Source organism: Pseudoliparis swirei, chromosome 3 (genome assembly GCF_029220125.1).
Source record: "Pseudoliparis swirei isolate HS2019 ecotype Mariana Trench chromosome 3, NWPU_hadal_v1, whole genome shotgun sequence".
NCBI lineage: Eukaryota > Metazoa > Chordata > Actinopteri > Perciformes > Liparidae > Pseudoliparis > Pseudoliparis swirei.
In genome coordinates, this window is record NC_079390.1 from 16,923,799 (window position 1) to 16,949,952 (window position 26,154).

A 26,154-nucleotide genomic window follows, 5' to 3' on the forward strand; every position below is an offset into this window, starting at 1 on the left:
GATGGACAGATGCAATAGATGTATTGTGTACAGATTATGACTTCAGGGAGCATCACACTGACTGTCAGCCACTGATATCAGAGCAGGAAAAAGCTATTTGAGGTACTGAATAAGGAAGGAATGCTGAAATAAAGTGGAAGATATGAAAGAAAGTGATACCTCATGTGTAACATGCATACATTTTCTATCATCTTAAGGTTACACTCAGGAACTGAGTTGATTTCGGCAGTCCCTGTAGACCAGGGGTATTCAACTAAAATGTTAAGAGGTCCAGTTAGAGAAATTTTCTTGAAGCAAAGGTCCAGAAGATCATAATGTCTAACTATTTAGTGTGATATATATAGCCTGGTAGTTGTATCAACATCTGCATGTAATCAATACCTTTCAAATCAAATGAATTCAGTACGATTAAAACACTTTTTAACAATATTTATTATCATGTAACATAGAACTGGACTGCAGATATGTATAATGTTCTCATGAACTAAATAAAAATAGGGCTGCATTTTAAAATAAAATAAATACAAAATGAAAATTGTGCATGTAATAATAAATAATAATAATCAAATAAAGTGCTTAACTTCAGAAAAATTAAATAAAGGGAGGAAAAGCTTAAATTTCCCATTTGTTTCACAGTCTCAAACAATTTTACAGATAATAAATCTCAACACATCTTAACAATTGAACAGTTTTAGAGCATCACTCTTGCATCCCACTCCCCCACTTGTTTGCTCAGTGTGAGAATTGAGCTCTAGCTTGTCCTGCCAGGACTTTAAACCTGGGCTTGAATGAGTCAGGGCCATCCTCATGCACATGTGGAGGTGCTCATTGGTGAGCCTCGAACGATATTTATTTTTGATGATATTCATCGTGGAGAAAGCTGCCTCGCAGTTGTAGGTGGAGCAAAACATGGTCAAGATGTATATGGCAACTTTCCTCAGACCTGGAAAAGCTGTCTCAGGGACCGTTTGGAGCCAGAAAGTGGAAGGGTCAGTTCTTAGAAACTGCTCTTTCAGGGACACATCTGCTTGGAGATCAACCAGTTGCATCTGGAGAGGCCCAGGATTTACCCATTTAAAGTGCTGTGTGACTTCCTTTGAGAACCCCCTGACATCAGTGATGATAAATGGGTTCTGAATGAACATGGTGAGCTGCTGTCCAAAGCTGAAGCTGTCAAAACGGTTGCTGAAGTTTACGATCAGCTTATCAATGAAGTCAACAAAAGAAGACGCATCTCTCTGTCCCTGAACCTGTTCCTGCACTGCTGGGAAGTGTGCACAGTCTCCCTGCAGGTCTTCCTTGAACAACTCAAGTTTCTTTTGAAAGGAGCGGACAGCGGTCATCAGTTCACAAATTGAATTGTCCTTGCCTTGTAGCCTCAAATTCAGTTCATTCAGATGTGCAGTGATATCAACCAAAAGGCCACATTATCCATCTGTTTATCATTTCCTAAAAGAGAGAAAACTGTGTTGCTTTCTGATGTGTTAGCTCTGCCAAAAAGATGCTACTTCCCTCCTGATGGACCAAAAGTGCGCTAAGACCCTCCCTTTGCTGAGCCATCTCACATTATTGTGCAGCAAAAGATCATCAGCATTGGCATCAACTTCTCTGAGGAATTCCCTCAGCATGCGATGCTGGGTGGAAGAGGATGCCCTGAGAAAATTGATTATTTTCATCATTGTATTCATCACTTCAGCATGCTCATCTGACAGGGAGGCACAGAGGACAGATTGATGAATGATGCAATGGTAAGCTATGAGCTCTGGATTGTCCTCTTACAGCTCCTTTCTCTCTCCCTATCATAGCAGGGGCTCCATCTGTGGCTATTGAAACCACTTGTGTTGGTTCTATTCCTCTCTTCGTTAACATCTCCTTAATGGCCAGGTAGATATCTTCTCCTCTTGTACTGGTCTGAAGGGGAGTGACACCTAACAGGTCTTCACAGAATGCTTTCTGGTCTGTGTTGAAAAACCTGACGTACACTAACAGCTGAGCATTGTCACAGATGTCAGTGGACTCATCCACAGCTAAGCCTACACATGGTGCCTTATGTATGGCTTCATTTAGCTGGGTTAGCACATCCTGAGTTAATATTTCACTTTTCTTTGTGGCAGATGATGCTGACATGGGTATTTGCTTTATCTTATCACAAAGCTCTTGTTTTGGTTTTCCGTCAAGTAATGTTTCAGCGACGACACTCATGCATTCTTTGACAAGCCCTCCATCAGTAAATGGCTTTTTGTGTTGCCCCAAAATCCAAGCAACTCTGAGGGAACACTCATGAGCACGTTGTTGGGCAGTGAACGTGTGGCTCAGGATCCTGGTGGACTGTTCATATTGGGCTGTGAGACCACTTATTTTCTGTGATCTCACTTCGGATTTGAGTGGGTATGTTTGTTCAAAACCTTTATGTTTTGTCTCATAATGGCGTTTCACATTGCCACTTTTAATAAATGCCACGGTTTCTGAACATACTGGTTTTGTGCTCCCTGTGGGAAGTATGAACAGAAATGAGTCTGTCCATTCCGGATTAAATGCTCTATTTTCGCTGTCAACTTTTCTTTTTTTGGAGAGCGACATTTGTTCCTTATGTTTCTCTCCCTTTCTCTGTCTCACTCGCCTTTTTCTCAACTTTCTCCGGCGCAGTTGTCCGTTTCTCTCCCTTTCGCTGTCTCACTCGCCTTTTTCTAAACTTTCTCCGGCGCAGTCGTCCGTTTCTCTCCTTTGTTTTCTACATGTATCGCTATCTTTCTTTTTCTTTCTACCGTCTTTTCAAGTGTAACCTGCCTCTACTTTCTCATCTGTCTGCGTAGCGCTCTGTTGAGATGTAATGTTTACCGCCGAGAATGCATAGATTTGATTGGCTGAGTGGTATCACGTGGGATGGCTTAACTCGCATGCAATTGGTCTGTGCGTTTCCGCATCCGCTAAACCACTACCGTAAAGACTGCAAAAGCTGCGCCGCGCCGCCGGGTAAAAAAATTAAAACACCCCGTCAGGTTTTAAATCATAACCTTCTGTTTTGGCTGGCGGTCCGGGTCCGGATGGGACGGCCTCTGGGTCCGGACCCGGACCGCGGTCCGCCAGTTAGTGACCTGTGCTGTAGACCAAAGCGGTCGTGTTTCAGAGCACCACATTGCCTTAGAGAAGCCAGTCCACTGCAGCAGGGCCTGACAGTCTGCCACGCTCAAAACTTTGCACCGCTATGTGTCCTTGCATATAAATTAGTTTTATATGTCGTATGCATTTACAAAAACTCAGACATAACACTATTAGTTTCAAAATGTAAACTTTATTGTCTACAACGTACAAAAACAGAAGTCTGTATTTACAACACTACTATGGCCTTCTGATCTTACCGTCTTTGGTTTCACTGCTGATCTGATTATTGAAAAGGGAACAAAAGGCACGAGGACTAGGTGCTTGAAGTGGTGATCAACTGACTGGCAACCATCCCACAATTTGATTACGGCGTTTTCATGCTGAGTGGGCACATTGGTAACTTCTACACAGCTAAACAAAAAGTAAGAGAATGGAATGTCATCCGTTTGCTTCAGTTTGGAGGACAACCGAAAGATAAACTCCTTCAAGTTAACATTTAGTGTTTTATGATCAGCCAACATTATCTGCATCTGAAGCTCTTGAGAAAAGCAAGTTTACATGGTGTGAACTAGAAATGTTCTGTTGAAAAGTTTAAGTTTTATCAACCCTTTGTCCTTGGTGGGTTATTGGAGTGGTGAATTGTGGGATGTACCATAATAAATGTATGTAATGCCAGAAAGCATGTCATCTGATTGGCAAATCATAACCACTGTATGGGAAATCCTTCACACCACTGAGCTAAAAATGACATAATAATAACAATATAGCAGAGAATAAGCACAGATACTGTATAACCTTATTCACACTCATTCAACTCCCTACCACCTTTTCAACACTTGATGATGCTTTCCACGCAGGCTTAAAAAACAACTATCTTGCATGCTGCAGCATCGGCATTCAGGGATGGTGCACACAGAATATAAATACATAAAAAACACAAAAACAGATTTCAGTCCAGGCATGAAGATAAAAAGATGGAGAAAAGCATGAAAAACAAAATACGGTGCAGGAACTAAGAGGTGAAGACATGAACAATGTCGTGCATTTAACTAAACTAAACTACTAAAAGAAGCATTTTGGCAAAAACCTACATCTCTTAGATTTTGTTTCACTTTTCTGACGACAGCTATTTTCTACATTAAGGAAGTAAAAAGTCTCGAGACGGCAAAAAAGTTGGAAGAAATGACTAAGTTACAAAAACAACTAACTAGTGGTTGAGTGTGTCTTAATGTGTAATTTGCAGATGTCTAATTTAAATATACACCAATGAAATTTAAAATAGCTAACATTTAAAATAAAAAAAATAGTGTTTGAATTATTAATAGTACATCAACAGTATCACTATAACTAGTCATTCTGGAGAAGCCATCCATTAACTAAACAGACAATCTATTTGCCAATGTTAAGATGTTGAGGTTATCTTTAAGTCTGAGATGAGATTCAGTGAGGTTATACAGCAGGAAGGTGTTTCTTTCTCTGAGCACAGCCAACAAAGGCTTTTCAAACAGCACACAGACATCTATAGAAACAAAACAAATACACATTGGCATGCTCCGTGAGGGCAGACACATCATTGTAATTTGTTAAACAAAAAGTGTACACGGGATTTACATTCTTTGAAGAAATTCAAGAACGAACTAGCAAACAAATAAATCCTAAAAGGAAGAACTCAGCGGTAAAAGCCCCACCACAGAGCCTTAGAGGAATTGCTCAAAACAAAAAGTAACAGAAAGCATTCACCAGGAACACAGAATCACAAAATCAAACAGTAAGTGAGGTGGGACAGCAGGCTGTGAGCAGGACTTGGTGGGAAATTACAGTGTTGCTGCTTTTGTGGAGCCTGAGGGGCCAGCAGTCTGTATTTTCTCTGTTGCATGGCTGCTTTCAACTGCCTCACTAAGACAAACAGAGAAACAGTATTAATCATCTCAATTATGTAAGATTCAAACATATACAAGAGAAAAAAAGGATAATTCCAGTTTATTAGAACATAGATCATGGTTCATTAGTTATTGGCCATCAGTCCTATTAAATATGGCAACCTTGTACTCACCAAAGTACCTGAGGAGATCTGGGAACACAGTAACAAAGTCAGATGTGGCAAACCTTCAAGAGGTCAGATGTATAAACCAACACTGTGTACAACTGTGTGAACACACTAGCTGGTGCTACAGCTGGAAGCAGGCTAACTGCATGATTAACTGGAATCACCTTTACTATATTCACCAACTTAGTTATTAGCATGCTAATTAATTAGTGGTCGTAAACTAAAAGTATTGAACAATCAGTATTTTGAGCCCAGGAGAAGTGAAATGAACAGTGGACCATAAATGTCTGTCCAAAGTACTTCTAATATTTCAGTCTGGACCAAAGTGGTGGGCTGAAAAAGCGGATTGAAATGTTTGCCTCTCACACAGACTTCAGACCAGCTCAGTTTTCGAGTGACATGATTGTAAAAGGCCCATGATAAAGTAGTTAGTCACGTTGTGTGCCAATATTTGATTGCGATTGTTTTGCAGTCCACACGAGATCTGAAAATAAGGATCAAATGCACATGTATACATATAAAATCAAGAATCACTTTTAAAATTCTTCTCTTTACCTACAAAGCCTTGATTGGTGATGCACCATCATATCTTAATGAGCTTGTAGTACCATATTGCCCCACTAGAGAGCTGCGTTCACTAAATGCGGGGCTACTTGTAGTTCCTAGTCTTAAAAAGTAGAATGGGAGCCAGAGCCTTCAGTTATCAAGCTCCTCTTTTATGGAACCAGCTTCCAATTTCAGTCCGGGAGGCAGACACAGTCACCTCATTTAAGAGTAGACTTCAGACTTTCCTCTTTGACAGAGCTTATAGTTAGGGCTGAATCAGGTTCACCTGGTCCAGCCCCTTGATATGCTGCTATAGGCTTATAGGCTGCTGGGTGACGTTTTAGGATACACTGAGCACCTCCCTCCTCTTTTCTCTCTCCTTATGGATGAATTTTCATCTCTATTGCACATTACTAACTCTGCTTCCTCCCCAGAGTCCTTTTGACTTCACGTCTCATAGGGTCCATCGGACCCGGCTGGGTCTTTGAAGGTAAGTAATGGGGACACATTTTGCTGTGCTTGTTTTGTGCAAAAACACCCTCCAGAGATTATCTGAAGATGATATTTGGCCTCAGCAGTCGGAATGAGAAACATCAAGCAGGTATCTTCAAAGTAACAGAAACAGGGAATTATGGACTAAAAAGTCTGTTACTGCAGGTTCACATGGTGACATAAACTGTTACTTTGGAGGTACCTACTTCATTTGGCTAACTCATACCTCACTTGACAGACTTGATACATTGTACGTGTAGATGTTGCTTTACAGGTAAATCACATGATTTTGGCACTATAAATAACTGCCGCTGTTGTGGAAACTCAATGGGAGCCAATCTAATTTGCTGTTATTTCCACTGACACTCTTAAGGTGCGTTCACACCAAAAGCGAAGCGATTTTTTCGCGCGACCGAATCCCATTAAAAGTCAACGTACAGACGCGTGTGGCTGCGATAGATGCGATATTTTATCAGGCGGTACGTTTGGGGCGACGCGATGTGGGCGACGCATTTACAGCGGCGCGTTTTCAGTGGCACAATTTTCGCCCCTTGTTGAAATATTTCAACTTTGAGGTGGTAATCTCGCAACTCGGGCCAATCAGCTCTTGAGTTGCTCTGAGCGTCATCGCTGTCCGCCGCTGTTGAATCAGAACAAGACGGACAATAATGTTATGAAAACGATAACAGCGTTTATAATGTTCCGCTCTCATAGCGCTGGAAGCGGAAGTCTTTCAGACGTAACAGTAACTTCATCGGTGAAAGTGACCGAGCTGAGTGAGCCTACAGGTGATGTCATGAACCCAAACACGAGGACGTTAGTGTGTGGGGTGTCCACAACAAGTATAAAGCAGAACTAGTGGTTAGTTATTCTGGTGGATGAAGGAAATGATAACGGTCTTTACGGAGACGAGACACGGAGATAAGCCTCGCCCCTCGTGGAGCGTCTCGACGCTTATGGCGTGAACACGGGAAATGGTCAAGTGAGTAAACGCACGCGTTTTGGGCGACGCGAAAAATCGCATCGCTTTTGGTGTGAACGCACCTTTAGAATGGTGAGTTTGCAATGCAAACCGTGGTTACGGGCATGTCTAAGTCCATTTCTGGAAATAAGAATAAGGCACATGCACCAATTCATTAATCTGACAAAAAGAAAGCAAATGCATATTTCTGTCACAGAGTTTGAATCATCTGGCTGGCCCGGCCCACATTGTGAGATTATTCTGTGTCCTACCAGCAAAGCTCTGATTGGCTGGTTTAGTGTTCGAATTTCACTACACACCAAATTGCTTTGAATCAATGAACAAATCATGAGGATGGTGGTTCCAAGATGTGGAACCAGGCTACACTGGTGTAGATACACCATCTAAACCAGTTGTTCCCAACCTGGGGAAAGATTCTGAGGGGTCGTGAGATGATTAATTGGGTAAGAAAGAAGGACACAGTCTTTTGTAATGTATGACGGATGTTGTAGCATACTTATTTTATCATTCACTTATATATTTTTTAAGGCTGTGAAACGATTAAAATTTTTAATCGGGTTAATCACAGGTTTTTGTGGATTAATCATGATTAATCACATATTACCGATATTCTCGGTATATTTTGTGAGAACATAGAGATTTATGACAAAAGACGGATATATACATTTATACATTCTTCTATACAATGGTGCTGCAACTCAGCAGTTATTTAGCAGTTTTCTTCCATATGGAATATTAACACATCTTCATCCTAAACAGAATGTTTAACCCTCCTGTTACCTTTCGGGTCAATTTGACCCCATTCAATGTTTAATGTCGGTGTTCTTTGGGGTCAATTTGACCCCAGGCTGTTCTTCACTGTGTCAAACATATAAGAAATATCAACTTTTTTATTTATTTAAAGGGCTATTTAGGTAGTCAACAAACAAACATAAAGTACCTCACACTTAAACTTGGGAAGCAATATTAATTCTAATAATTTTCTGGAGGTTTTAATTGCTGCGGTCAAATTGATCCCGAGGGTAAAATATGTTAGTAAATGTAAAGGTAACAGGAGGGTTAAACAGAACATGTTTCTCTTGTTTGTCAAACATTAACTCCACCATGATACAATCTAAAGGCCTCTAGTCTTCCTCTAGCAGCTGCTGAGGCAAACTGACTGTGTGGGTTTTCTTCATGAACTGGGCCGTGATGAAAGGGACGGCGGGGACACCGCTGCAAAGCTGAAACCTCACCGGCCCGGACACGGGACAGATTGACAAGTGACTTTTTTTGCTCGGTCCGATGCGCGCACGGAGCTCTGTGGCGCGTGAGACGGAGATCGATAAGTGTTAACGCAACGCGAAGAGACAGAAATGACATGCTGCTGTGGAGATACGATCAACAACAGACGTTTAGTTTAATAAAAGAACAAAGACGTGCTCTAGAGAACATGTCAGGGGGCGGGCCAATCTTTTTAATGTCATGCGATCTGCCAACACTACGCCGCGATCGACTGGCAGGTCGCGATCGACGTGTTGAGACCCCTGATCTACAGGAAGTAAAAGTCGTAACAAGGTTTCCGTAGGTGAACCTGCGGAAGGATCATTACCGATGAACAGACCGTCTGCATGAGAGCGGACAGAGTTCAGATTGAAGTGGTGTATTGGAAGCTCATTTTGCAAGTGACTTTTTTTTCGTCCCGACGACCAACAACAGACGGATTGGAAGCTCATTCTGCGCATGCGTTAAATGCGTAAAAAAAAAAAAAACTAGTTAAACCTGTAATTGAATTAACTGAGTTAACGCATTATTTTTCACAGCACTAATATTTTTTTCACTAGCTTGTTTATTTTATCTGTCCAATCATCTTACGGATTGTACGTTGTAATGATTGTGAAGCACTCTGAGGCAACTTTGTGATTTGTGATGTTGGGCTTACCGTCTATATACCAAAACAATTGTATTGAAATTTAACTGAGAATAAATCATAACCAAACCTCGAGAAACATACAAATATAAGAAGCATGTTGTAATAAACTGAAATTATACTGGAGATATTGAGATGTATATTGATATTCAAATTAAAGCTGAACTCAAATGTAACTGCCGTGTTGTGTGCCTTACCTCTTTCATCCCTTGTAGCACAGGCTGAGTATCTTTAAACAGTGTGATTATTCTCTTCCAGTTTCTTGCTCTCCTCAGATGTTCCCACCTCCTTCTCACCAGTTTTCCAGCTTCCTTGTCTGTGTTGAATACAGAATTGCAAACGTGTGAAACCCATTTGCTATAGAATGACCGTCTCGCCCTGCCCCAGACGTCAGGCCACAGCAGGAAGCATACCAACTCTTCAACATCCGCCCATCACATGCTTATTCTTATGCTCTTCCACATAATGGGATCGTTTTAGGGCAGACAGTCGTGTTTGTTAATCTATTGAGACTATGGCTGTAGACCTTGTTCCCATTCCTTCGGATTATTATTGTAAATTCACCCACCAGAGAACAAATTCTCCAGCATCTAAACCACTCTATCTTGTGTGTGTGTCAAGTTTGTGTTTCTATACCTTGCATTCTTCATGTAGAGCCAGTAGATGAGTCCCAGCAAGGCGGCGCCTATGAGGAGCCCTGCCACCACTCCCACTATGAGCTTAGACTGGTCCTCTGACTCCTCTGAAGAGCCTGGCAACAGACAGCAGTACGGCTTCAGTTGTGTGACTAACACTTATAAAGGGTGTCTTTGTCATTGATTATAACATCCTATCACAGAGACTGGATCAGTTAATTGGCATTTCATGTATAGCACTAGGTTGGTTTAAATCCTATTTATCAGATTGATCACAATTTGTATTTGTAAACGATGAAGCCTCGATGACCACGGAGTTCCACAAGGTTCTGTGCTTGGACCAATTTTATTTACATATATAAATATGCTTCCTTTGGGCAATATAATCAGGAAGCACTGCATAAACTTTCCTTGTTATGCAGATGATACTCAATTATATCTATCGATCAAGCCAGAAGAGACCAACCAGCTCGCTAAACTTCAAGCACGTCTTAAGACATAAAAACATGGATGACCTGCAACTTCTTAATGTTAAACTCAGACAGAACTAAAGTTATTTTACTCGGCCCAGAACACCTCAGTGATCAATTATCTGGTAATACGGTTTCTGTAGATGGCATTGCCCTCTACAGAATCTCGGCGTTATCTAGATATGCTGCTATAGGCTTATAGGCTGCAGGGGGACGTTTTAAGATACACACACTGAGCTCCTCCTCTTCTCTCTAACTAAAGCTGTTCATCTGCACACATGACATCTCTCGCTTCTGTCCATCCGGGGATAGGGATCCTTCTCTATTGCTTTCCTGAAGGTTTCTTGCCTTTTTCTATTTTGGGGGAATTTGTCCTGATCCGTTGTGAAGTCATGGGACAGAGATGTCATATGTGTACAGATTATAAAGCCCTCTGAGGCAAATTTGTAATTTTGAGCTATACAAAATAAACAGAATTTCATTTTAAAACACTGATTCAACTTAGCGGCATGAGAACAGAGCAACCTACATCAAAAAGTGTCCTCAGTAATGATTCACTGCAACTCTCCCTGCAAACTCTCCAGAGAGCCAGACTAACACTCTAGTTTATGACACTTCATCAGCAAACACTTCATTGCTTCGTCTTGTGTTTATAGTTAGACAATGTGTCCTTGTTGTTACTATAGCAACATCAAAGTAAAGATTTGTTTACATTCTGGGATTCATGAGCTGTATATCATCAAATGTTGGATATGGTGGAGATGGTGATGTGATCCTTTTATAGAAGAGGAGAGGTTCACCTGCGTGTCAGTGAGACGAGAAACGTTCTGCTCCATTACATTTAGTAAACACTGCTATAAATGTTGAAGAGACACTGTCATGTGGGCCGTGCATGCGTAGTCACAGTATAATTAGAAGTTATAGGGACTTGTTTTGTTGACACAAATTAAAACTCATCTAACATTTTAAAAGGAATCATATGTATCAGCCAGTACAGTAAGTTTATAAAGTGTAAATATGCTGTATATATCTACAGATGCTACCAGAAGATCATATAATGTTCTTTAAATACAAAATGCTTTGACTGAACATTAGGCCATTTATAATTCAGTGGCACATTGACTGTTGTCGTCATTTAACACAACTATGTCTTTATCATTGGATATTCTTTATGATCTGTCCAATATGATGCTAATTCTCTGCAGGAGTTTAAAGAAGTAGAATGAAATGTAAAAGATGAGATGAGGGTGCATGTGAAGACAGTATGTCTGCAGGTAAAGTGATGAATGAGGCTCAGTTCATACATGAAGAGAGAGAGAAGTGATTGTTGAGTTCATAGTTAGAGAAACCAGTTTAGTGAACGTTGACTACCTGAAGAGTACTTGACATTTCTTATTCAACAGAGACTCCTCCAAAGAAAGTAAAAGATAAGGAATACAAAAATAACAAATCTTACCTTTATCCTCCTTTTCCTCTTTAAAAACTGAAATAAAACATGAATAAATTAGAACTCATAAAAATGAAATTCAAATAAAGCATGAAAATTCTGTTTGTCAAAAAAAACAAAAAACTGCACTGATCAAACAGGAGTAAGGCCTTTTATAGTTATACTTTTCCGAGTGCCTATTCAAGATGCAAACTGTACCTTGGAAAGAAGCGATACATATTAAAAGCAACAATTGACTATGCTTTCAGAGTATATTCCAGGCTGTGGCTCAAACCGCAAGCGAGACAGATTTAGCACCCTTAAACAGGAAATGCAGCCGAAGACGGAGAAGGAGAGACAGAATCAATGCATGACATGATTCCATGTAGCATTTAGCCTTTCCTTAAACAATCCTCTTTGTTTTGTCTCAGATGAAGGATTTTGTGTAACTGTCACCATTTAAATGTTCCACTTAAGCAAGTTAGACTCAGCAAATAACTGATGTTGAAAATAGGTTGATATGAATTGCAGAACATATAACAAGGGTTCTCGAAGAAAGAAAAAAACTCCTTCAAGTCTCAATATTCTGGTAATGTCTGTAACACTGACAGTGGTTTCTCACTCCAACACCTGCTAAAAAGACTTCTTTTACAGGGGCCAGTTTACAAGGTGGGCTCATGTGAAGTCATTCAAATAACAAATTCATCCCAGTGGGATGTAATTCCACTAAATTGTTTTTTTATCACTTTCCATTGATCTTTGGTCTACTTTATTTATTTTCATGTTGTATTGCATTGCATTTCATGTTGTATTGCATTGTATTGCATTGCATTTCATGTTGTATTGCATTTCGACATTAAAAGATGTCTTTCAGACAATTGACATTACATGTGCAGATTTTTAGATGATGCCCATTTGAGTTATACACATATAGAGCAAGAGGTGTAAAACATACAATAAACAACAAGGAAAAAGAATGAAACAAAAAAGAAAATAATGTATAACTAGTGGGTGATCTATTCTCTATTGTACATTCATTGATTTCTGAAAATAAAATCAAGTGGGGTTGTTACGCATGCAATCATTTTTTTCCAATATGCCAAATATTGTTCCAGTTTGTAGCTGACAGATGCTGTTATCTTCTCCGTGTTGTCACGTCCATCCATGTAATTAGAGTAGGGCTTTCTTGTGATAACCATTTCCTGGTGAGAGTTTTTTTGCCGGCCACCACACTGTCTTCATTTAAAGTGGGCAACTTTATAGAATTTAGATACCTATCAATCTGGGTTACATCTCCCCAGAACTTTAGAGTATAGATTTTTGTAAAATGCTTCAGAGGCTTCCTGAATTTCACTTAGTCGATTTTTGTATCACATTTGTTCTTGGATCCCTTTTTGGTCTACTTTATAATAAAAAAAAGAAAATCTCATTTGAACTCATTTAAGCTCAGGATTGGATACGATTATGATGTAGTTTAATTACATTTTAATGTTGTCATAGAACGTAGAATACAGAAGAAAGAAAGAAACCAAGTATTACAAGACTTAAAACATATGCAGTGAGTTCTCTTTTATCCAATCCATATATGTCTTATCAGTATCTGTATAAAAGCCCTTATATATACTTTATTCTTTTGGTCTTCTTTAGATTCAAAATTCAGACAGCTCTCACCCGAGCAACTTGAATTGCTCTAACTGCAGACAAGCTTTGATTAGAAGTTATTCTGTTTCATGCAACGCTTTTTTAAATTGTAAAAAAAGGATTGAAGTGATATCAAAATCAGTCATAAATAAAAAATGTGGGCATGGTCTCTCTCTGAAGTCACACTGGCAGGAACACAATCATGGCATGACGAGCCAGGTCACTATCACTATCACAATTTACATTGGAAGCCTTGCAGAGAGAGTTAAGCTTTCATATGAATGTGACTAATGTATCTCTCTCTATTTTCTAGTATTGCTGCCAAATTATCCTGATTAGCTGCATTAACGTAAAACAACAAAAACGCAAAGCAAGTGAAAATATGTGCTTTGTCTCTTCCATGCAGCTTAACGTCAGTTCTCCACTACAAGAAGTATCACTGTGTGAGGCCAATGACCAAACTGTAGACTCATGTGAACTTACCAGAGGAAACATTGATGGTCATGCTATCTTCTCCTAGCTTGTTGCTGACGCTGCAGGTGACTGTCAGATTCACCTTGGGGATCACAGAGATTTTATGGGTGGCCTTGCCGTTGGTATAGGTGCTCTCCTCCTGGAGGCACAGCAGAAAACAAAAACACAGACTTCAAACATCTCACACACGTTCCCGTTGCACAAACATCAAATACTCCACTCTACAGGAAATTGTGTATGTCAACAGGTGTGGAACAGCGGGAAGACGGATACTGGGAGGAAAATCAGACCGGAGAGCTGAACTCTGCTGCTGGCAGTGAATGCATAGCTGCAAACCTATTCTGAATGGAGAAGGAAACATTTCCTGGCCAACAGACATGTTGCCTTGTTGTGAAACATTACCTGCTCATGCAGAGGCCTGACCAGAACATCTTGATAAGTACAATATTCATGAGAATGAATCCACACACTAATGGTCATCTGAGTGAGTTATTCTCACTCAATGTGGAATATGCCTACTATGAACTATTCATACACTGTCATATTCATTGAATGTATTTTAACTCTAAATCTGTCCTTCTGTACACATTACATCTATTGCACCTGTCCATCCTGGAGAGGGATCCTCCTCTGTTGCTCTCCTGAAGGTTTCTTCCCTTTTTCCCCCCTGAAGGGTTATTTGGGAGTTTTTCCTGGTCCGATGTGAGGTTTTGGGGCAGGGATTTCTATGTGTACAGATTGTAAAGCACTCCGAGACAAATTTGTAATTTGTGAAATTGGGCTATACAAATGAACTGAATTGAATTGAATTGAATTGCAACTGATGCATTACAGCTCCAGAGTGATAACTCTTGAGTTACAATACATAATGACAGTTCTGCACTAACGCACAGCCTCAATGAAACAGCTCTGTACGGCTGTCATGCTGAAGCGACGGTGGAGAAGAGGGAAACCTCAACAGGAGCTCTCTTTAAGGACAGGATCCTCATAGAGCACTGCACAGTTTGCTGTTACAGCGATGCTGGCGTTTTTTTCACTTTGTAAATGTAAATGGACTGTACCTTATAGATCTTTTCTACTCTGCCGACCACTCAAAGCTCTTTCACACTACATTCACCTTTTCACACCAATTCATACACTAGTGGGAGGAGCTAGTGGCTAACGTCCACCTTCCGTTCAGGAGTAACATTCCCACACACAATCATACACTGTAGGCACAGCTACAGGAGACATGTGGGGTTATGTGTCCAGCCCACATCAACATGGGCTAGTGGAGCTGGGGATTGAACCACCGATCCTCTAATTGAAGGACTCAACACTGATCCACAGTCCCCCTTGTGAGTTTGAGTGTGTGTTGTCGTGGCAGAATTTGGAAACTAGCACAAAAGGAGGTTTGGAGTACTTTGCCACATGTTTATAGGTCTGTGGACAGACTTTGTCACTGCGATAGAAGTCTTTGTGATTTCATGAAGATGAAGTCACAAAACGTTACAAGATTAGGGGGTTAGGATGTGGGGAAGGGGTCACTTTACAATGCAGGTCTGATTTAGCGAGGAGGCTTGTGTGATCCCATTACAACATGCCGCTGCTTTTCCCCCCACAAAAGATACTAAACTCACACACACTTACATCTGTACTGTTGACGCTCCATTGAAAGTTGGGCTCTGGTACTCCATCAGCCTCGCAGGTCAAAACCTTGTAATTGGCATCACCAGGACGGTGTTTGGTTAGACTTGTGATCACAGGCTTTCCTAATGCAAAAACATGACACAATGTTATGACCCCCACCACTTTCCAGAAAGAAACATATGAAAAGACCCTAATCCCTAACCCGGCCTCTGTGAACTTGTTCAACATCAAGAAAAGAAGATGGTGCAACTAAATACAAAAGTTATACATGTTTAGTGATCCATTATTTTCAGCCAGAGGACATTATTAGTGAGACGATGACACACACTATCTCTCACCTTCTACGACCAGTTCAAAGCTCTGATGTTGTGTGAGGCCAGTCATGGAAAGCTCACATACGTAGAGTCCCGCATCAGCATAAGTCAGCCTGCTAAACACCGGCTCCTTCAGTAACTTTCCATTCTGAAAACAAAACAAAACATCTGCAAATCTAATTTCAGTACCACAGTAACAGACATCCAGTGTCATTTTCACTTATCCGGTCTGTAAATTAACACAATATGTCAGTATCATGCATTTCCCCACTTCTCCTGTCCGGATTAACATGAATAATTATTTTAGTGAAAATAACCGTAAATAAATATAAAAAACAATATATATAAACTGCTTTTTCTCCTCTTATTTTACGATAGACTTGTGATTTATCAGCCCTTCTATAAATACAGTGGTATGCTGAGCTCTCTTTCACGACGATTGTTCACAGGATATGAGATTGATATGGATTGAGGTTTGATTACCATAGATTGCAAAACCTGGCACCATTACCTTTGTCCATGATACTTGAGTGTCACCCGAGGCGCTCTTCTCCATCTTCACGGACAAGGTGTCCCCTACGGCCTTCACTACCTTTCCAGTGGGAGTCAAACTCAGGTCAATGTCTGAGAAAACAAGACAGGAAACAGATCATTGGGTTGAGTCCTATTGGTTGGCTGCCTCTAATGTCACAAGATCTATTTTTACATTTACTTCTGAGAGTTCAGTTTTTCGGTCTAATTTATGAACAAGCAAAAGGTTCAAACATCAAATTGATCAACATGTATTTATTACAGGAACCTGGTTTAACCTGATCAGGATCACACAGGAACCTGCTTTAACCTGATCAGGATCACACAGGAACCTGGTTTTACCTGATGCAGATCAAGCAAACACCTGGTTTAACCTGATCATACAGGAACCAGGTTTAACCTGATCCTGATCAAACAATAAACTGGTTTAACCTGATCTTAATCAAACAGGAACCTAGTTTAACAATATTCGGATCCAACCTGGTGTAATCTGATTAAGATCCAACGGGAACCTGGTTTAGATCACTCAGAAACCTGATTTCACTTGATCTAGAACACAGAGGAACCTGTTTTTACCTGATCCAGATCAAACTGAATCTCGGTAAATTGTACATTACTGAAGAATGGTTAAAAACAACAACATAGCTGTTTGCTTTAAAGCAGTGGTTCTCAAACCTTTCTGTCCGGTCCCACTTTAGAGGAAGAAAAATGTTCATGCCCCACAGTTCCAAAAAAATTAGAACAAAATGGTCCATGCTGACATTTTATTGAATTCAGGACTTTTAGTGACTCCTCCATCTGTGTTTTTACAAATAATAGAATAAAGAACATTTTAAAGTCAACCAGATTGCTCCATCAGACAAAAACAAATAAAATGTTAAATACAATCTGTGCAAAAAATCTGTGCAAAAAACTACAATTTGGCAAATATATATCTTAATGAGGGTGCAATTAAATAACATGTTTTGCTTTGAGTATCTTTTCAAGCTAAAACCAATCAAGTGCAAATTGTGAAAAACTAAACAAAACAAGTTCAAATATTTCGCAATAAAGAGTTTTACTGAATGTTACACTGTATATCTTTATACATGTAAGCTGTGCAAAACTAAATTAGTGCCCATATGTGTGAGCCTTCAAGTTTGATCAGTTTTAGGATGACATGTGTTTCACAGAACGTCTTTACATTTGTTATAACATGGCTTTGGCACTGTGTTGGTGGCAGATATGAGTTCCCCACTTAAATAACATTCACATCAGTCTTGTGAATAAATAAGTATGATGAGGTAATAATTATAAAAATGTGTTTGAAGTTAAACACACACATAACTTAACCTGTACAGTTTAGGTCAACTTGCTATCCTTTTTTTCCTGCTGCAATATTGGATGTAGAGCAGGGACTTATTCTTTATTACAATGATCCGGCCCATTTGAAAGGAAGGCGAGAAACATACATCTGGGAAGAAGGGGTGTAATTACTTGAGTGCTGGGTGGAGGGAAAACAGTCCTCCTCGCTCCTCGCCTACCCTACACCTTTGCTCACTATAGTGAAACTTCTAATAAGTTCTCCTCCTTCCAGCCTGGCACTCACTGATCTACCTCCCTGCCAGGCTGGGCTCTCAAAGTTTAAATTTGACGACCATTAACCTGCTCCCATGACTCTGTTTACATTGAATAAGAGTGCCTTGTTATTTATAAGAAGGAAAGACATTTTAATCAAGGTGGGGCAGCTGTGGCTCAGTGGGTAGAACGAGTTGTTTAATCAAATTTCATGTATGTACATTGACTGATTGTGAGTTTATGAGTATAAGGGAGTTTTGGCAGCCGTGGCTCAGGCAAAGCCAAAGTGAAGACGACTGTTGGAGGTTTTTGTCTTGAGTTGCTACAATATGCTATGGCTTTCCATATGTCACGAGCACTCACAGTTAACGACAATGCTTTGGGAGGCTTCCATTTTCTCGTTGTCAGCCAGGGAGCATTTATATTCACCCCCAGCCTCTCTGCTGATCGCAGCCAAGGTGTAGGTGTCTGAATTTTCCACCAGCAGTTTCTGGCCCTGGTGAAGACAGGAGGGAGAGGAGAGAGGGTCTGTTAGCTTGTGATTCTGCGATAATATCAGGAAATAAGAAAGAAAGGAAGACAGCAGACAGCATGCAGAGACAAGTCATTTCTAGAAGTCAGATCGATAAGGCATATAGTGCTTTTTAAAACAACTATAGCAAGTTGAACATTGAACCATCATCACCCAATTCTGGCTTACTGTATGAATCTTTTCCACACACAAGACCACTTGTACAAATGTACATTTGAGGGAAGTGATAATGGGTGGCTGCCATTGTCTATGGTAAGGCGATGGCTGAACTCTCAATTACCAACGATTATTCCAGAGCAGACAGCAGTGAGGTTGAAGCTCTGACTGACCTTGATGTGAAAGTAGAAGGAGCTGGGTGGAGGGTTGCCATCAGCGTGACACTTCAAAGTCACGTTATCTCCTTCTACAATGGGTCCCTTGGACATAATTTGGAGGCTCACCTTCTCTGATGGATCTGAGGGGTTTGGGGGGTAATTGAGGGGAAAGGGAATGAAGGAAACGAAATGGAGCATGTGTACTGAAGCTTCACAGACAATAAAGAAATCCCTTTCACAATGGACTAGTTCAGTGGTTTTCAAACCTTTTCTGTCACGCCCCACTTTGGAGGAAGAAAAATGTTCATGCTCCTCTGCCCCAACAAGATCGTAACAAAATGGTCTATAATTAATTTGTATTAAAATAACAAATTTTTGTGACTCCTCCATCTGTGCTTTGTCAATAATGGAATAAATAAAATTGCAATCTCTTCCAAGTAAACCAGATTGCATCAGACAAAAACAAATAAAACGCACAACCACTTTGTTAGAACATGCAAACAAAGTTCTATCTGTGCAAAAGATAAATATTATTTGGCAAAATAAGAGCTTATTGTGGCTACAATTAACTGGTTTTGCACTGAATATCTTTTCAAGATAATAATAATGAAGTGACAAAAGAAAACAAGTTGAAATATTTGGCAATAAATATTTTGACTAAATTGTACACTTTTCAAAACAACAACAATGTGCAATATGTGAAAAACTAAATTAGTGCATCAAGTTGTATCAGTATTTATGGGTACAATGAGTCTGCTTTCCACTACAAATCTTTTTTTAAAGGGGGTTTTCAACTATATGCTATATGGGGTATGCTAACATTCATGCACACAGCTTGATAGACTGCCAATTTCTTTGCGAAATATGCATATTTCTAAATAAATGACATTTCTATGACCTTTAATAGGATTAGAGCTGCAACTAACGATTATTTTGATAATCGATTAATCGGTTGATTATTTTATCGATTAATCGATTAATCGGATAAATAAATAAAAAAACCTGTAATTGTCAACCCTTTACTCAAAACAGGTTTTGTATGGTCATGGAAAACCTTGAAAAGTCATGGAGTTTTTAAATGGCTGTTTCTAGGCCTAGAAAAGTAATTAATTCAGAATTTTTGGAAAAGTAATGCAAATTTATTATATTCAAATATTAATTTAAACGGAATATATACGGTATGCTTTGGAATTCTCATTGTTAGTTTAAATACTACATCTTCTCACTTGTTCATGTATACACCGAGTTTTCACAAAATGTTTAATCATGGAAATTTGGTTTAAATTCCTGGAAAGGTCCTGGAGATCCACTGGTCAGCAGTATGATGTGGATGAACCCTGTTCATGTGGATGAACCCTGTTCATTGGTCATGTGTATGAACCCTGTTCATTGGTCATGTGTATGAAGTATGAACCCTGTTCATTGGTCATGTGTATGAACCCTGTCATAAACAGACTGACAGCGGTTTACTCTCCTGAGTTGGCTATTTATGGGTTAAACGCCTCAGACGGAGAGGGGGCGTGGCTTATCTCCGTTGCCTTTCTCCGTGGAAAAATATTGTCCGCCATCCGCCACGGAAAAATAACCACTTTTCTACGTTATACTGCTTGTGGAAATGCCACACACGTGGTAACATCTAGTGCCCTGGTGTCTGGGTTCATAACATCACCCGTAGGCGCACTCAGCTCCGTGAATGTCACTCCGACGACGTAAATGACTTCCGCTTCCAGCGTCACGAGGGCAGCAGCAGCCAATTAGATTCACTAACGGAGGAGCAGCTCAGCGCTGATTAGCTCTCACAAAGCAACATTATGGTCTCTCTCCCTCCGCCGCTCTTGTTTCTCCAGCGCCGCTCTGCGCTCAAATCAACTTTTTTTATACTCCGCGACTTATTGAGGGCCGTAATAATCGCGCGACACAACGAATCGATAATGAAATTCGTTGCCAACTATTTTAATAATCGATTTTTATCGATTTTATCGATTCGTTGTTGCAGCCCTAAATAGGATGGTGGTAGCCCTTCTTCAATAAATAATACATTAAGAAAGAGATGTTTATCCTTAACTGAACGTGGAATATTGGTTGAAGAAATAGTTTGGAACCGCAAGTTGACCTCATCCTGCACGAAAAAGACTGTCAGTTTATGGGTGGAAATATAACTTGGTGTTGTCAACTTCAAAAAAATCAATGTGGGAAATTTTTGGGGATAAAACTTTAAATTCATTTGACTATATTGTTGCAGATAATATAAAAAAAATACATAACAGGTCAACTTCCATAAATACACCTTTTCATTGGCATTTCTGTGTGCATGTGAATGTGTGTGAGAGTGTGTGCTCTAGTGACTGTTACTATACATTTTCACTCCCTCCAGTGCTGTTTCTCTTCCATTTCAATTGCACAGAACCTTGCAGTCCTTTATTACATGAGAAAAAACCCAGTTAAAAGGGCTGTAAAGCCTTAATACATATCCCCCTAGTGCCAGATCATTAAACAAGTATTAACCAGATAGAACACTCATTCCTTTTGCCAATCTATTGTATGTCAGCAGGTAGAGCAGCGTGTAATACAGCTCTAGGGCCTGGTGGTGGCGGTGGCGTTTTCCACTTACAGTGAACAGGAACGGGCTCCATCTTAGTCTCCTGATTGCTCAGCTCATGTGTGGAGACACAGGCAAAGACTGCGACAGCGTCCTCCTTCGAAGCTGCATACTGGAGGGTGGAGGAGGTGGTGGACAGGCCTGTGGCTGGATCCAACTTCATGCTCGGGGTGATGACAACGACTACAGAGGAAGGGAGGGCGGGTCAGATGACAAACACACACAAGTACACAGCATAGCTAGTGCTGTAAACCAAGCATTCAGCTAACAATGTTGCATACAGCCTTCTTTGGTTTAGCAGAAACCAAATTTGTTGGATCAAACCAACCCAGATGATGGTAAATTAGCAATCACAGAAAAGTCTAGAAGTCCAAGTAGCCATTTCCAAACACTTGTATGATTGTCTTATTTTCAGGCACTTCATCGCCAAACTTTTACATAATGTTCTATCTGTTACTGTCTGATCCCAGAGTTGGTCAAATACAAATGAAAACAGTCAAGATGCTGTATACATTTTTTGTATCCTTCAGTGACAAGCAAACAGCGAATTACGTGTTTCCCTTGTCTTAAATACTATCCACTATGATTTCATTTTCACTCTCCGCTCACTGTACTAGAACACCCAGGGGGATCTCTGTATGACAGCATCTCGTGTGACTGTTGGACAGTTTTTGTGTGTGTCATTGTTACCTTTCCCGTCGGCTACCAAGAGCTTTCCATTCTTTGTCCATGTGATTGTAGCTGTGGGGTTTGCATCCGTCGCAACACATGTTCCCACCTGAATAAAACAAAGTAAAACAAAGTCTACACACTCATACTCACAAGGATAATATATTCTACAATCTCACACAAGAATACATCAACATAACATGATCTATGTGGATGAGAGTGTAAATATTACTAGTGTAATAGTATGTAAATAAAAAGAACTATGCTGAAAATACCTGCTTTTTTTGTTATTTAAAGATACATCATGGCATACGTCATGGCCACCGAGGACAGGTGTGGTGCGTTTGGCTCCAAACCAATCTTTTTACTTAACATTTTACCCAAGATTCTAACAGTTTTAGCTGATGTTTTTCAACTAAAATGCTTCAATTCAAAGAAATACTTAAATCAAAGACAAAAATCAAGTAACGGGTAAAGAGAAAATGGAGGTTTATGGACTAATCTAATTCAACTTGACCACAGGAGGAAAATAGACAAATTTACTGTCCGAGTCAAATAACAAAACAATCCCCGGACAACCATCCCCGGACAACCATCCCCGGACAACCATCCATCTCTGGCCCTCTCCCAAATTTGCAGACAGACGAATTGTATAGCCGAATGTCGTCTTTCAACCGCTGGCTGTCGAGGTGGTGCCCAGCGAATAATGTGGGCTACGTAGACAACTGGAAGACTTTCTGGGGAAAACCTGATCTGATGAGGAGAGACGGCATTCATCCCACGTTGGACGGAGCGCGTCTCATTTCTGCGAATATGACCAAGTTGATCACCGGACTTAATCTATGACAACCCAGGGTTCAGATCAGGAACCGGGAGCAGAGTTGTAGTTTAACACCCTTCTCTGCTCTTCCATTCAAGCAGTTACCCACCCTTGACTTTAGAGTAGAGACTGTGTCTGTCCCACGGCCACTTCAATTAAATAAATCAAAAGTAAGCAGAAGAGGAGTCGTACACAATAACCTTATACAAGTTAACACAATTATTTCAGCAGTGCAACAAAATAGGTCTATTAAATGTGGTCTCCTAAATATTCGATCTCTGTCATCTAAAGCTGTGTTACTGAATGATTTAATATCAGATAATCACATTGATTTATGTTGCCTAACTGAAACCTGGCTGAGCCATGAAGAATATGTCTGCCTGAATGAATCGACTCCTCCAAGTCATATTAATACTCACATTCCTCGAGGCACCGGTCGAGGAGGTGGAGTAGCAGCCATCTTTGAATCGAGCCTATTAATTAATCCTCAACCAAAATTACACTACACCTCATTTGAAAGCCTTGTTCTTAGTCTTTCACATCCAACCTGGAAAACACTACAGCCAATTCGATTTGTGATTCTGTACCGCCACCAGGTCCATATTCAGAGTTTATATCTGAATTCTCAGAATTTATATCAAGTTTGGTTCTTAAAACCGATAAAGTTATTATTGTTGGAGATTTTAATATCCATGTGGATGTTGATAATGATTGCCTTAGTGCTGCATTCATCTCCTTGTTGGACTCGATTGGCTTCTGTCAGAGAGTACAGAAACCCACTCACAGCTTTGGCCACACGCTTGATCTTGTTCTTACTTATGGCGTTGACATTGAGCATTTGAACGTCTTCCCACAGAATCCTCTTCTGTCAGACCACAACCTCATAACTTTTGAATTTATACTACCGGAGTGTACTCCGTTAGTCAAAAGTTTTTACACTAGATGTCTAACTGATAGTGCTGTAGCTAAATTTAAAGAAGCGATTCCTTCTGTATTTGATTCGATACCACGTCTCAATATAACAGAGGACTCCTGGTCTAACTTTAGTCCGTCCCAGATTGATCATCTTGTTGACAGTGCCATAGGCTCTCTGAGAATGACACTGGACTCGATAGCCCTCTGAAGAAGAAGACAGTGAGGAAGAGGAGGTTTGCTCCCTGGTATAACCCTCAGACCCGCAAACTGAAGCAAACGTCACGAAAGCTTGAACGCATATGGCGTTCAACTAATCTCGAAGAATCCCGCTTAGTTTGGCGAGATAGTCTTAAAACATATAAGAAGGCCCTCCGTAATGCCAGAGCAGCCTATTACTCATCAATAATAGAAAAATAAAAACAACCCCAGGTTTCTCTTCAGCACTGTAGCCAGGCTGACAGAGAGTCACAGCTCTGTGGAGCCGAGCATTCCTATAAACCTTAGTGGTAATGACTTTATGAACTTCTTTAATGAAAAGATTTTAACTATTAGGGACAAGATTAATAATCTCTTGCCCATAACCAGTGCCAATCTGTCCTCAAGTGGAATGGCCTTGGAAACCGCTGTATGCCCTGGTGTATATTTGGAGGATTTTCTCCTATCAACCGTGACCAATTATTTTCAACGGTTTCTACTTGAACACGTCTACCTGTCTCTTGGACCCCATCCCGACGAGGCTGCTTAAAGACGTTTTGCCTTTAATTGGCGGCTCTCTATTAGATATTATCAATGTGTCTCTGCTAACAGGCCACGTACCACACTCCTTCAAGGTGGCTGTTATTAAACCTCTCCTGAAGAAGCCCACTCTGGATCCAGAGGTATTGGCTAACTACAGACCGATCTCTAACCTCCTCTTCCTCTCCAAGATCCTTGAGAAAGTGGTCGCAAATCAGTTGTGCGACTTTCTACATCATAATAGTTTATTTGAGAAATTTCAATCAGGATTTAGAAAACACCACAGCACCGAGACGGCACTGGTGAAAATTACAAATGACCTCTTAATGGCAGCAGATAAAGGACTCCTCTCTGTCCTGGTCTTGTTAGACCTTAGTGCTGCATTCGACACCATTGACCATGACATCCTGTTACAGAGACTGGAGCAGTCGATTGGCATTTCAGGCACGGCACTAATTTGGTTTAAATCCTATTTATCAGATCGATCTCAGTTTGTATTTGTAAACGATGACGCCTCGATAACCACCAACGTTAATCACGGAGTTCCACAAGGTTCTGTGCTTGGACCAATTTTATTTACCTTATACATGCTTCCTTTGGGCAATATTATCAGGAAACACTCCATAAACTTTCATTGTTATGCAGATGACACTCAACTATATTTATCGATAAAACCAGAGGAGAGCAACCAACTCTGTAAAATTCAAGCATGTCTTAAAGACATAAAAACATGGATGACCTGCAACTTCTTGATGTTAAACTCAGACAAAACCGAAGTAATTTTAATCGGCCCTGAGCACCTCAGAGATCAATTATCTGGTGATGTGGATTCTGTAGACGGCATTGCCCTGGCATCCAACACCACTGTAAAGAATCTTGGCGTTATCTTTGATCGGGACTTGTCCTTTAACTCCCACATAAAGCAAATCTCAAGGACTGCATTCTTTCATCTACGTAATATTTCAAAAATCAGGCACATCTTGTCTCAAAAAGATGCAGAAAAATTGGTTCACGTTCGTTACTTGAGACTGGATTACTGCAACTCCTTATTAGCAGGCTGCTCTAATAAATCTCTTAGGTCCCTCCAGTTGATCCAGAATGCTGCAGCTCGTGTTCTCACTAAAACTAAGAAAAGAGATCACATCACTCCTGCACTAGCTGCTCTGCACTGGCTCCCAGTAAAATCAAGAATCACTTTTAAAATTCTTCTCTTAACCTACAAAGCCTTGATTGGTGATGCTCCATCATATCTTAAGGAGCTTGTCGTACCATATTGCCCCACTAGAGAGCTACGCTCACTAAATGCGGACTACTTGTAGTTCCTAGAGTCTTAAAAAGTAGAATGGGAGCCAGAGCCTTTAGTTATCAAGCTCCTCTTTTATGGAACCAGCTTCCAATTTCAGTCCGGGAGGCAGACACAGTCACCTCGTTTAAGAGTAGACTTAAGACCTTCCTCTTTGACAGAGCTTATAGTTAGGGCTGAATCAGGTTTGCCCTGGTCCAGCCCTTGATATGCTGCTATAGGCTTATAGCTGCCGGGGACGTTTTAGGATGCACTGAGTACCTATCTCCTCTTTTTCTCTCCTTAAGGATGAATTTTCATCTCTCAATCACACGTTACTAACTCTGCTTTCTCCCGGAAGTCCTTTTGACTTTCGTCTCATGGGGTCATCGGACCCTATGAGACGGCATAGATCCTATCTGCCTGATGGATCGTCTGGGTCGTGGAATTCCTGCTCATGACTACGCCACTGTCCTGTTGAGACTCCGCCCTCCTCCTCCCCACCGCCATCTGCCTGATGGATCGTGGAGGTC

General features: G+C 40.5%; 1 protein-coding gene across 1 annotated transcript in view; it reads right to left on the reverse strand.

Annotated features, from left to right (window-relative positions):
- Nucleotides 1–3,272: 3,272 nt before the first annotated feature.
- The window catches only part of alcama (activated leukocyte cell adhesion molecule a), a 65,540-nt gene continuing 42,658 nt past the window's right edge, over nt 3,273–26,154 (reverse strand). Inside the window, exons 5-16 of the mRNA XM_056411668.1 lie at nt 21,891–21,978; nt 21,213–21,383; nt 18,617–18,741; nt 18,119–18,251; nt 16,179–16,291; nt 15,692–15,815; nt 15,354–15,475; nt 13,734–13,863; nt 11,640–11,666; nt 9,715–9,829; nt 9,276–9,394; nt 3,273–4,998 (exon numbers count right to left, since the gene is read on the reverse strand). Coding sequence (XP_056267643.1) covers nt 9,310–9,394; nt 9,715–9,829; nt 11,640–11,666; nt 13,734–13,863; nt 15,354–15,475; nt 15,692–15,815; nt 16,179–16,291; nt 18,119–18,251; nt 18,617–18,741; nt 21,213–21,383; nt 21,891–21,978 — 1,233 coding nt within the window. The 3' untranslated portion in view covers nt 3,273–4,998; nt 9,276–9,309. The remainder of the gene's footprint in view (nt 4,999–9,275; nt 9,395–9,714; nt 9,830–11,639; nt 11,667–13,733; nt 13,864–15,353; nt 15,476–15,691; nt 15,816–16,178; nt 16,292–18,118; nt 18,252–18,616; nt 18,742–21,212; nt 21,384–21,890; nt 21,979–26,154) is intronic.